Consider the following 12,235-nt stretch of genomic DNA (forward strand, 5'->3'; position numbering starts at 1 on the left):
CCTCCGCGAACATATTTTACCGTTATCGACAATCATCGACTGCTTATCCTTTGAGCGAGGATGATCTTGGAATTGATTTTTACCCTCTCGCTCGATCAGGTTCTTCCTTTCAACCACCGTCCTCAGGAGGTAAGATCCACTTCCCGATTCTCGTATTAATCACACCCTTCGTCCCATAGGTAATCGACGTCGTGGGTTTCTGCGTTGATCGTTTCACGTAGAAACAATAAGGGGAGCACTCTCACTGCCAACTCACTGAACGGCGAAAAACATCTCACGTGGAGCAAGTGGTAAGGAGTCCGGCTGTCAAACTTGTAGTCGAACGGCGAGCCGGCTCGCGTGAATTGGAGAAACTTCGAATATCCATGTGCGATACACAACACCGTTCACTTATTATTCAACTTGCAATACGAACCATTCGATTCGTGGCTCGACAGTCCGCGGTTGACGACGCGTGGGAGATGAGACGAGACGAGACGAGACGAGACGAGATGAGATGAGACGAGATGAAAGGATAGAAGAGAAGAGACCACCGATATCCTTCCAATATCTTTTCCCGCACGACAATCACGCGCAGGTCAAATCCGACAACTCTCACCATACGAGTAATGAATACGTCAATTTATAGTGATTGCGTGAAGCCGGCGTCCACTCTTGGTTCACCCGCATCCCCATTACCATAAGGTCAGCTTAATCAGCAGCGACAAAATCACGGTGAACCATGATGAGAAGGTATCCCCGTCAGTCTCATGTCTTATGCTTCTTCTTACTTAATCCTCCGACACCCACCAAATATCTGTATAATTATCATGCAGGACCACCAGAGTGGCAAGCAGCGTACAACAGCGATGTACCAAACTCGCGGCGAACAAGGATGAGTGCGGACCGGACGATAACGCTGCAGGGTACACGTTAATACAAATCACGTGTGTGCCTCTCGTATAGGTATTATAGGTATGGTGACTCGCTCGGCCGCGACTTGTCAACGCGTTTCGAGCACTCGAGCACTCGGCCGAGGCACGAGTCAGGCAAGTTGCGCGAGCTGCTCGCTTACCTGTGCCGTAAGTAAGACCCTGGCACCGCGCTGTTACGGCATTGCAACTCACGGGGGGGAATTAAGTGAACGGGGCGAGGGCAAGGAAGAGGAGGGCGGGGGGGGGGGGGGGGGGGGAGGAGAGAAAGAGTAGAGGAGAGACGAGAGGAGGGGGTGGGTGGAGGGTGGAGGCGAAGGAGGAGGAGGAGGAGGAAGAGAGAGGAGAGAACGAAAGGAGGAGGACGGGGTGGAGACGAACGGAGCGGAGTGGAAAGGGGGAGGGACGGGAAGGGGAGCGGAGGGGAGTCGGAGTGGACCAACTGGGTTCAGCAGCAGCGATAGTTCATTGACCGAGAAGAGCCGAGCGGGCCCGAACCGCACGTTTGTATACCTACACCTATACCTGCACCTACAACTGTACCTGTACCTACACCTACACCAACACCTACACCCACACCTACACCTACACCTTCACCTATGCGTGTACCTCTACCTCTACCTCCACCTCCGGCTGTACCTGCACCTACACCTAGGCCAATACGTACGGGCATTTGTACGGGCAGCGAGAGCTATGCATGGTTACTAAAAGAGAATTTTTACGGCGTGCGATGTTCGCGCCCGCGAGGCCGGTCTCGCACCCTTTGAAACGAGGCGGGTGAGCGGGTATGTTACACATTTACCTCGTGCCGTGGGCTTGATGCACGCCGCGTTGCGTGCGTTACTCCGATAACCCCTGGGGATAGATTCGATTAGAAGATATCGATGTACGGGTAAGCGAACATCTCGCCGTCATCGCGGTTTCAGCAGCTCTACACGCTATAACGCATGCGGTTACAATATCGTGCGCAACGTTGCTGCGTTCTCGATGCCTGTTTAAATACCTACACGGATGCGTTATTATACCCTTACAATTTATTATAGGCGACAGACGCTGTGGGAAGAAGTAACAAACGAGCAAACATAAACTTTTATTTGAATAACCCAAGTTCAGAATTCAAGCGGTCCTAACAAATATCAAATGACGTCGATCAGGAGAGATGAAGCAAACGATGGTATATCTAAGCCCGCGATATTATGCCGATGTGGGCACTATATTTAGAACGGATTTTGGTTGAGAAAACTGTCTCCTTTTTTACTCTACTGTGCCGAATAACCTGTTTATAGTTACAGAATTTTCGGGGACATTGGCAATCGCACGGGGAACATGAGGAATTTTGGGGATGCGATGAGCGGAGACGATGCGTTTGCTTTAAATACAATAGTAGATACTTACGAACGAAACGCAATGAACTCGCTAATTATCTCGTATACTTTTTAAGTATTTCAGGATCGTTGTGCCCATTTTCTTCGATTACACGTACTACGTTTCAAGCTCAATGTCAAGGCAGAGCGTCGAAGGCTCACCTGATATTTACACCTCGTCGACTACTTTTTCAACCATTTGCCTCGGACCCTCTTCAACCGGTGCTCGAGTGCAGCGGTTTCTAGGCCAACCCAAGGCAATCACAGAGCGTGCAAATTCAAGATCAGTTCTTCGATAATCAGATAACATATAAGTCGGAGCGGAATAAAGCATAGCACCTTTCACGCCTGTTATCTCGCATTAGCCGAAAAATCGTTGGCTTCGTACAATTACACAGATTATAACGATGCACGGTATTGAGAAAGGAATGATAGGCGAAAAAAGACTAACGCTCTTCACGGTAAACATCGGGCCGTGTACAAGTTTCGCCGTGCGGGTGAGCGAGTTGGCAATGACCAGTCGGCAGCAGAAGCCGAAGCAGCAACAGCAACAGGAACAGCAGCATGGAAGCGGCAGCACACTTGTTGAGAAGGAAGGAAAGGGAAAAGGAGGAAAAGGGAGGGAAGATACACGCTCAGAGTAATGAACCTCGAGAACCGGTTAGTTCTGCACGTGTATTATACGGATCGGTTTGGTGCATGTTTCTTGCGCATACGCTCCGCATATTCCGTGCGGTATATCTAATTGAGTTTTCCCAACGATTTCCCCCCACGCTAACCCACTCTACGACTCTGAGGCCTGCTATATTGGTTTTTCGGCATGTTTCGGGTTCCGTTTCGAAGATGGCGAGGAGAGGAGACGAGAGGAGAGGAGAGGAGAGGAGAGGAGAGGGGAGGGGAGATGGCGAGGGGGTGAAGCCGAGAGATAACCATCTCGTTGGTACAACATACGTAGGTATATCGTACTGCACGCGAAGTTAACCACGAAAGGGTTTGGACACGCGGTAGTTGCGGCCATTTCGCGTACCGGTTCAGAGAAATGACAAACAGCCTTTTGCAGCCTTATTGTATCCTCGTCTTAATTCTTTGAACGTCTATCGCTATGCGCGCAAGCCTGCAAGGAAATCACACGTGCATTCCCCATGAAGAAGAAAACTATACGTACATTTCAGTATTCGGTATTCGGAATACAAAATGTTGTTCCAAATAGCATATCGGTACAATTACGGTACGTGCACGCTACAAAAAAGTGACCAAATTTCGATGAAATTGAATTTGCCGTAGTTTTCGTTTAATTTCGCAGGGCGTGAAATTGAAGATCGACTTATCAACTAAAATTCAAGGTACAAAATCCACGAAATTTTTCGACTCCGGTGATTCTGCATCAATCTAAATGCCATGCAACAGTTCTTCCACATATGTTGATCGTGCATCAAATATTCATTATTAAATAATACCAGACGCAAGGAAGATTTTGACGTACTGTTTTTATCATCATCTTTGCGCTGATTCGTAGAAATTTATCATCGAATACACCAACGATCGGAAGCAAAAATCATTATCGTCGACTACAATTGTGATAACACTGTTAGTGAGTTTTTCATACCAGATTGGTGTAAAAGTGACGCGAATAAAGAGGAAGGCTCACTTCGGGATAGTTTCTACCAACGTCTTGACAGGCTCACGTGATGTAGATATTGGAGCAGTATTAAAGGGGCTTATACGTCTTTGAGCGGCGCACTTTCAAGAATGTTGGGATGTCTAATACCAACTTTCCTTAGATAATTTGAATTATAAGTTTTCGGAGTGAAATATAGTGGGCACACGTCCGTTCGTTGGAAAGTGAGGAATTTAGTTTCCGATTTATTTGAAAGTTAGTGTTTCCGTACCTCGATACACAGAGTAATTGTTTGATTCGATAGGAAAAATTCAACGAACGAATTAATAGTATTCAAGTTGGAAGATTCTGTCACATGTTCCGTTAGTCTTACGACATATGTACCATGACTGTGGAGAGACATAGAGCGAATAAGTCTCATGATTCTTGCGTAGGTATCGCAGAAATGAACAGCGCCGCGTTTCTTTATTGACAGTTCCCATTTCGGTTTCACATTCTTTTCAATCTTATTTAAAAAAAAAACTGACCCCTCTTAACGGGTATGAAATAACCAAGAAGCGCTGGCAGTCATTCTCAATGTTAATTCAAACGCATTGAAATTGTCAAAATTTTGATATTGAAAAAATTCTATCTCTAACCCATTTTTTGTTGGCTGATTCTTTTCTTCTCAATCGTCCCCTCCGAGCAACGTCCCCATAGATCCGCCCCTGTCTTCTGTACCAACGGCAAGCGATCTGTAACCCCTGCGGTACTTATTGTTTCTGTTCAAGATATTATCTAAATGTAGGAACTTCCGGAAGGAGTCTGGGGGGCGGGGGCGATGGCATGGGGCAGGAAGAACGAGGACGATGGGTATCGAGGTGAGTGAGAAGAAGTGAGTATCCGCGGCAGAGGATGGAGGGCAAAAGGTAGAAGGTGCGGAGGGTGGAGGGATTCGTGGCAGAGGTACGCGGAGAAAAGTGTATTAGGGTGGGGCGCGAGCTGCCGCTTTGAATCGATCCAGCGCCAGCTACAGCTGGAACCTCGTATACCCTCTCGAGTTTCAGCGGTTCTCATTGTGTCAGCCTGCAGCTCTGCGATGAATGTGAGGAACCGTGTGCTATTATCGGGGATCATTAGAGCCATCCTATTCTCGCCGATTTACGCAAGATCGCCTATATTTTACTTTTAACACGGAAACGACGAAGAAGTGTCCGCGGACAAGGGTCAAAACGTGGAATGGTCGATATATCGAAATTTTAAACATGCGAAGGTAGAATAACGGAAGACGAATTGTTCGTAATCTTGATTTTCGAAAGTGTTGAATACCGATTAGAATGACTACTTCGAACAATTAATCTTTGGTTATTTTATTTTCGCACGTTTGCAATTTCGATGTATCGGCCATTCCAAATATTGATCCTTCCAAATGTCGAACCCCACTCCTATCTGCAACTGCATTTACGTACCTATACATAATATACATGTACCTGTATTCTAATATTCTATAGGTAAAACCTGGATTTCTATGCGTACAAATACGTTTCACAGTCGTGCTTCAGAAATCCCCCCGATGAAATGGCGTCCTTTTTGCAACAGTCTATACATATATACCCTGAGGAAACTTGTTCTTATATACTGGAAATTAGCCTCCAGGATGTATGCATAGATTTTCTAACTCGTAGCTGCAGGCTGGAAGGATGGAATCGATGTGTAAAACACGTATAATTCGCGCGGCAATCCAACGTGCGGCATACATATATTTACCCGTATACAGATTCGGTGATTCACCTGCCACTGCAGCTGCTGCAGCGCTGAAACGTGTTTGACACAATAAATCGCTGCGAATCTCACACTCGAACGTTAAACCGTGAAAATATACTTATATTAACGCTCTTGTATCGCATGAAAATGAAGTAATTCTTGTAGCAACTATGCCGAGGGTATAGGTGTAATGATTTTGTACGGTGTGAGGGTGTACTCGAGGCTTGTAGGTATTATATACATTAGGTGTAGGTACGGATACGTTATGCATGCATACATATACGTATTACACGCGATAAAGAATGTAATAAAAGTAACTCGCCAATGTGCGGGTCACGTTGCTCGTATAACTCTTGAATAAATAAAAGGGTGAACACCGAATATGTACATTTATGTACCAGACCGTTGAGGGCAACTCACCATTGTTGCGTAGGACGGACCCGGGGCTGGCGGCTTCGAGAGGGCTGTTCGGCTCCTCCGAGTCTGGTTCTCTCTTCACGCTGGAACGAAAAGCATCCTGGATTATTTACATTGCCGAAACGATTCGGCCAACATTTGCTTGACGGAAACGGCTGTTGTGGAATCAACGGAGCGTAGAGAATTAGGGAATTACACGTAAGTCGCACCGTGCTACCTCTGACTCCGGCAACCTCATCTGCCCTGAATCCTTGTGCGTTCGTCGCGGAAAAGCAAGCAAGTACGTCGTCACGACAAACTTCACCACGAGTTCTACCGCTATACTCGTGATTGGCATTGCGGGCTTTCTGTGGATACGAAATTCCGCGGAACTTCAGATCCCGTGGTATCCGTTATACTACGTAACAAGAAGCATGGAGAGGAGAAGAATATTGGAAAAAGAGAACGCCGAGAAGCTCAATTTATCACTCAATGGAACCAATGTGAGGTATCTTTCACAAATGAAGGAAATTGTATACAACTGCGGTCCCCAGAATTTTAATCCTCGCGTCTATTCCGATCTGCATCGATAGTCATTAGGTTACGTCGTCACTTTATACACGGGATGGATCGCGATTGAACTAGATCATTCCAAAATACCCGGTGAGGTAGGCCGGCAGAGTAGTGTAATAACGAAAGGGACGAAAGGGAGAGTTTGTGTACGATGGGTAGACGATCAAGGCTCCGCCGATGAAGGATACCAACTTGTGAGCCTTCGTGCAAGCAGCGAGACTTGAGTATATGAGGAAAGAAAACTGTGTTAGCCCGGTTTTCATAGCAAAATGACGTTACTCGGTATTTGGTTTCGAAGGCTTCATTCAGCCCACTGTTATAGTGTAAGCGTAAGACTTGTAAGCAAATATAGTAATCTTCGCTCAACAGTTATAACAGCATTACGCTTGGGACGAAAAAAGTTTGATATCCGATTAAAGTTCGGTCGCGTGTAAAATAACGTTATTTCAGGTGGAATTGTTTTCTAATAAATCTAGTCCGAAATAGCATCAAGACTCCTAGCAATGATTCAAAACACTGTTTTTAGTTCCATCTCGACAACTTGGATTTATTATATACAGCGCAGCAACGAAGGAGCTTTTCGGAATTACATAATTTCCCTAACTAATGCACGTGAATTATTAAGCTCTGCAAATCGCCAAGACCCTGGGAGAAAATCTTGGTCTTGATACAAGTTCCCGAGTTCGCTGAAATTCCGCCACAATTTCTGTACTGCGTGGCAGGTTGTAAATCAGTTTGGTTGAAAATTCAATTTTTTGCGAAGGTATCTTCGTTCGAACGTCAAAGCAAAAAGTATGTGTATTCATAACGATCACGATTTGTGCACCCCAAATCATTCGTCTTCGTTTAAACTTTTCATGTGGATACATCTCGCGTTGAAACTTTAAGAATATCTTTCAGAAGGTTTATACGTACATACGTATATACGTACATATTACGTTGGATAAGTATGGGAATAAGAAACCAAGAAATACAACCTGCTGGTTTTAATTCATTACCATCGTTAGACAAATAACAAACCGCTGACAGGTAATACATATGTAAATTGAAGTATCTGCGGAAATGACTATTATTTAAATTAACAGAAGAACAAACAGTTGCATGATTGTAAGTATAGAATTTAGTATTGTTTGCGTTCTAAAGACGACGCGCGCGTGCCGTGATGTGAGTATTGTACGTATTGAACGTACCTACGTGTATACCTCGAATGGCAAGACGGTGTTTAAAAATGTAACGGGTTTGTTGAATCGATAGGAAAAATTACCCAAGGTATTATTTCCCCGCAGTCGGTATTGTCCCTTATACTTATACGTATACGTACAGCTACCTAATTGTTATATCCTTTACATCGTCAGTTTTTCTGCCTTATCGTATCTGAACTCGGGACAGATGAACGGTACGACTTTCAAACTTCGATAATACGTCAGGAGTCGAGTTTAGCGTAAACGACGCTATTAGCGCTACTTAAACTTTGTAAGGTGCGTTATTGAATATGAAGTGATGTTTCAACAAACTCTATGGCTGTTCACTCATAATAACTAGAGTATCAAATGTTCGGGTTTCAGTTGCGAGATTTGAGAATTCGATAGTGTAACTCGAGTTTTTCACATCTGTACACTCTCGTCGCGGTTCAGTTAATCGGAATCGTTCTCCATTCAACCATGGAAACCAAAACTGGCGAAAATATAACAAAAACCAAGGTATCAAAAGATATACAATCGGACCCCTCTTCCACCGACTACTAATAATCCAACCGATTGCCACTAACCACGGGAAACTTTTACCGTTGAATTAATAAGGATTTATATAAAAGTCGTCATCATCCTCTCACACCTTCCAAGCCTGTACGCATCGACAGAGATACACGACGTTAGTAACAGGCAAACAGGGTAGTCAAAATCGAACAAGAGAGACTCGAATTACGGACCCGCAGTGTAATTAAGCCTATAAATGTCGGGGTGGTGTATTTGTGTCAGATGGATAGGTAACTGTGGTACCTTATGAAGGTGGAGTCCGCAGCTGGACTGGACGGCCTCGGTGACGAACTCGCTGTAGACGCGGTGTTGGTTTCGTCCTGTACGTCCATCGTCGTTCATTCCCGTCGAAAATTGTGGAGCAGCGGCAGCATTTCGTTGAGGGAGGGGGAGGGGCTGGGGCGGTGATGCAGGGATGATCGTCAGATACGAAGAAAAACTTTGCCCGCACAAGGTGGATGTCGTGACGGGGCTTTTCCCTGGGGATGAGCGTAGGAGCGCTTAGTTGATACAGGCGTATATTACAGGTATATAGACGCGTATTTCGGATAATTCGGGTGAACGCGGGGAGGCGGATTACAGGGTTCAACTCCTTGCTCCACCCACGCCCGTCCGCGACCGCGGGCCAACGGGAATCAACTGACAACCGCTAGTTTTCCACCCCCGTCGACTGCACATGCCCCATACTCGGGGGTGGCGAAGACGCACGCGCGGAAAACGGAACTAGGTGATCAGCGAGCCGCTTGACACATATAGTTCCCGAAACTTATCAGCTCCCGTCGAACTAGGACTAGTTGCGGGGAGACAGGTAGAGGGACGTTTGCTTACGACCCCCCCCCCCCCCCCCCACCCCCTCCTACCCCTTCGCCCACTCGTCACGCGCGAGAGACCAAAGCAATTGGAACGACGAAACTGTGTTACTTCTGTGCACGGCATACCTACGTTTGTGAGCGCCTACTTTTTGGAATACCTATCATTGCGAGGACAGTAGTTCCTCAGTTTTAGTTCGTTGTACGTTTGTTTGAAACTAATTGATGCTGAAACGGAAATATCCCCGTGACGGTATTAATGGAGATGCAATGTTTATTCTAAGAATTATTTCGAGCATCTTTCTTCGTTTGCAGAAGGAAGGATGAGGCTGAAGTTAGCGACGTTAACGTAAACGAAACGTCAGGGAAAAAATCATTACTGTGCAATTTCTAAATGACTTTCAAAGAGTTGGCTTTTAAAAATATGAATATGTTTTGTTTGTCATGGTTTATCAAATTTCAGATGATCCTAAACATGCATTGTTGGAGTAACGTTACTAACTTCATCCTCGTGTTTCGTGAAAAATATCCGTTTATTTGACGCCGAGGAAAGTACCGCACTCGCATATTATCTTATTTCATGAAAAGATTTGGCGTGGGTTAAAAATACATATCTTTATTACATTATACGTCAGATACAGCTCGTTCTTTTGAGGAATGAAATTGACGGGCGAATGTCTCACCGACTAAAAGTGGAAAGATGAGGGAAGCTTCGGCATATATCTGTTCGGACAGAAAATAGAACAGAAAAAAAAAAACAGTTAGTATCAAACAGAGACAACCTGTGTGCGTTTTACTTGCTGCGCACATCGAGAAAATGTTTCAGATCAAAGAAACACCTCTTTACTGGTGAAAAATGTTTCATTGCCTTAATTCAGAGTTAACTGTAGCGACGTAATATTATTTTAGCCACCGACATAGTAACGTTTCTTTGACGCCACAAATTTTTGTTTTTCTACAGTGATAACCGCAATCGCACGAAGAAAGTATGAATGGTAATATTACTTTTACAGGAGTTGCGTCTTTCTTGATTTTTCCCCACGAAACGGCTTCGTCGGGCCTTGCGCCGCTATCGCTACCGTCAAACTCGGAGGCTGTGTTTAAAAAGACAGCGTAGTCTGCGCCATTTCGCTGTAGGGAATTCAGCAATTCGGTAATCAAAGTAGTTTGGTATGAAAAATGTGTGTACAACTTATTATCGCAAAGATTATTACCATAAGATTTGCGTTGCAAATATGATGCTTGATTACACCCCCGCCTAGAATGATGATACCGCTGTTTACCGCTTTCATCGCCATACTGTTCAAACGCCTTAAATCTACCAAGAGAAGTTTACGCGAATAAATGAGGTAGATTGAAAGCTTGTAGTTAGATTGTTACCTGATAATCGAGGAATATATCTTCAGATTAATTAAAAAACTACCTGATAATATATCGAGTACTAGGCCAGGATTTCGGAACGAATGGAAGAACATCATGTCGCCTAGGCTACCGTCAGTCAATGCGGGACTAAAGACTGGAATCTTATTTTTGGCAGCCCAATAATAGATAGAATCTGGATTGTCAATTTCTTCACCTAGTCTCGTAATTACCTTTGAGGGTGTCCACAAAGTACCCTGCGAATGGAACGTTCTTGAATTTGAAAGGACAAAGAATGCGAATGAACAGAAAAACATTGACCATTGAACGGTCTAGTAAAAAAGCAATTTCTATTTAAAATAAAAAAATATACACACATGCATTATTTCGACCTAACGGTAAACGGGATTTCTAACTCCTCAATTTTTGATGCTGTGACAAAAAGAAAAAGAATGCATGTGAAATTTTCCTCAGGGTAAAATTACAACTGCTGAAATAAATCCGTTCAAGTGTCACAAAAAGCCAAAGTAAAAGACGATAGCGTGATACATACTGAGCAGCACACATAATTACCTTCTCTTTCTGTTCAGCCAACATTGCATCCAGCTTTGGGGTAACCCAGTCTTCGAAAAGACAATAGTTATCATTTGGAACAAGTAAATTCCCGATTCTATTAATCCCATTTTCTCTCAGTCGTTTGCCTTCGAGGTGGAAATCCCCAAGGTAAGTCGGTGCCAGGCATTTTATTAAATCTTCTTCGACTCCACCAGCCGAGGCAACGATACAGTCAACCTGTGGGATGTATGAGATTATCTTTATGTACAGGGAGATGGAGAAAATATTTGTATGAAATAGCATACACTCGGATTACTGACCATTTTGTGTTGAACCAAAAATCTAATAGTGTCTCTCATCCCACAAGATGCCATATTAGACGTATACCCAAGAAATATCGTACAATTGCTCTTCCTCTTTATAAATTCATCTTCCTCTATAGAGTCGATCTTGTCATCGTCGAGCGGGACCTTCCTTGCGTTGATCATTTTGTTGATTTCGTCGACAGCTAGACCAAAGTTAGTAGCCTGAAACCCTGAGAATTTGTAGCTCTCGAAAAGTGTGTGATAGTCGACACCGGCATTCCAATCATATCCTGGGAAGGAAATTGTTCAGGTTGATAATTGCCCACTATGAAATTTACAAGCTTTTACTTTGCTGCAGAAGTAGACTCAAGCGCAGGTTCCTTACCTTTAACTGTAGCTGCACCTGCGGGCAGGGATACGCTCTGGACCAGCACTGCGTCTTTCAATTCAGCAGGGAGTTTGTCCTTCGGATTTTCACACATTCTTGTACAATTTGAGATTCCAATATCCAATAACAGCCAAAACTCTCAGAGTTTAATACAGAAGTATTTATTTGCGGTTTTCGCATACACGTGGCTATGACAGAACCGGTGTTCGTAAATGACAACGGGAACTGATTAACGACTAGCTCGAAATTACGAATCACTTGGCAATCCACGTGTTATACAGGTTAGCCCAGCTACGAAAAAATTTCGCACAAAACGTATCCGGTACAATTCATAGAATGTACGCTGGGGTATATAACCTCAAATTTCTAAAGGCAGTAGCAGACAAAATCATAGACCGGCCGAATAGCAGGACACTAACGGGGAACCACTTACCGGCTAGAAATGGGATCTCTATTACCG

General features: G+C 44.4%; 2 protein-coding genes across 3 annotated transcripts in view; both read right to left on the minus strand.

The window, feature by feature from the left end:
* Eip78C (Ecdysone-induced protein 78C) overlaps positions 1 to 8,832 on the minus strand; it is a 53,992-nt gene extending 45,160 nt beyond the window's left edge. Inside the window, exons 1-2 of one of the 2 annotated variants that reach the window (XM_046614774.2) lie at positions 8,603 to 8,832; positions 6,057 to 6,136 (exon numbers count right to left, since the gene is read on the minus strand). In XM_046614774.2, coding sequence (XP_046470730.1) covers positions 6,057 to 6,136; positions 8,603 to 8,691 — 169 coding nt within the window. In that variant the 5' untranslated portion in view covers positions 8,692 to 8,832. Of the gene's footprint in view, positions 1 to 20; positions 1,049 to 6,056; positions 6,137 to 8,602 lie in introns of those variants that run through there. The other variant, XM_046614773.2, reaches the window with a different exon arrangement.
* A 932-nt stretch (positions 8,833 to 9,764) lies between these two features.
* Positions 9,765 to 12,235, minus strand: Dhps (Deoxyhypusine synthase). The gene is made up of 7 exons (XM_046614775.2): positions 11,773 to 12,235; positions 11,403 to 11,677; positions 11,101 to 11,319; positions 10,592 to 10,784; positions 10,383 to 10,486; positions 10,174 to 10,299; positions 9,765 to 9,891 (listed from the first exon to the last, which is right to left on the minus strand). Exons 1-7 carry the CDS (start codon positions 11,867 to 11,869, stop codon positions 9,793 to 9,795), a joined length of 1,113 nt encoding a protein of 370 aa, XP_046470731.1. The 5' UTR covers positions 11,870 to 12,235; the 3' UTR covers positions 9,765 to 9,792.

Source organism: Neodiprion pinetum, chromosome 2, assembly GCF_021155775.2.
Source record: "Neodiprion pinetum isolate iyNeoPine1 chromosome 2, iyNeoPine1.2, whole genome shotgun sequence".
In the NCBI taxonomy this organism is placed as follows: domain Eukaryota; kingdom Metazoa; phylum Arthropoda; class Insecta; order Hymenoptera; family Diprionidae; genus Neodiprion; species Neodiprion pinetum.

Coding starts and splice junctions, on each gene's coding strand:
- Dhps (XM_046614775.2), bottom strand. CDS start 11,869: ATGTGTGAAAATCCGAAGGACAAACTCCCTGCTGAATTGAAAGACGCA. Junction 10,487..10,591: donor AGTACTCGATATATTATCAG/GTAGTTTTTTAA, acceptor TTCTCTTGGTAG/ATTTAAGGCGTTTGAACAGT. Junction 9,892..10,173: donor AAGACGCAACTCCTGTAAAA/GTAATATTACCA, acceptor CTGTCCGAACAG/ATATATGCCGAAGCTTCCCT.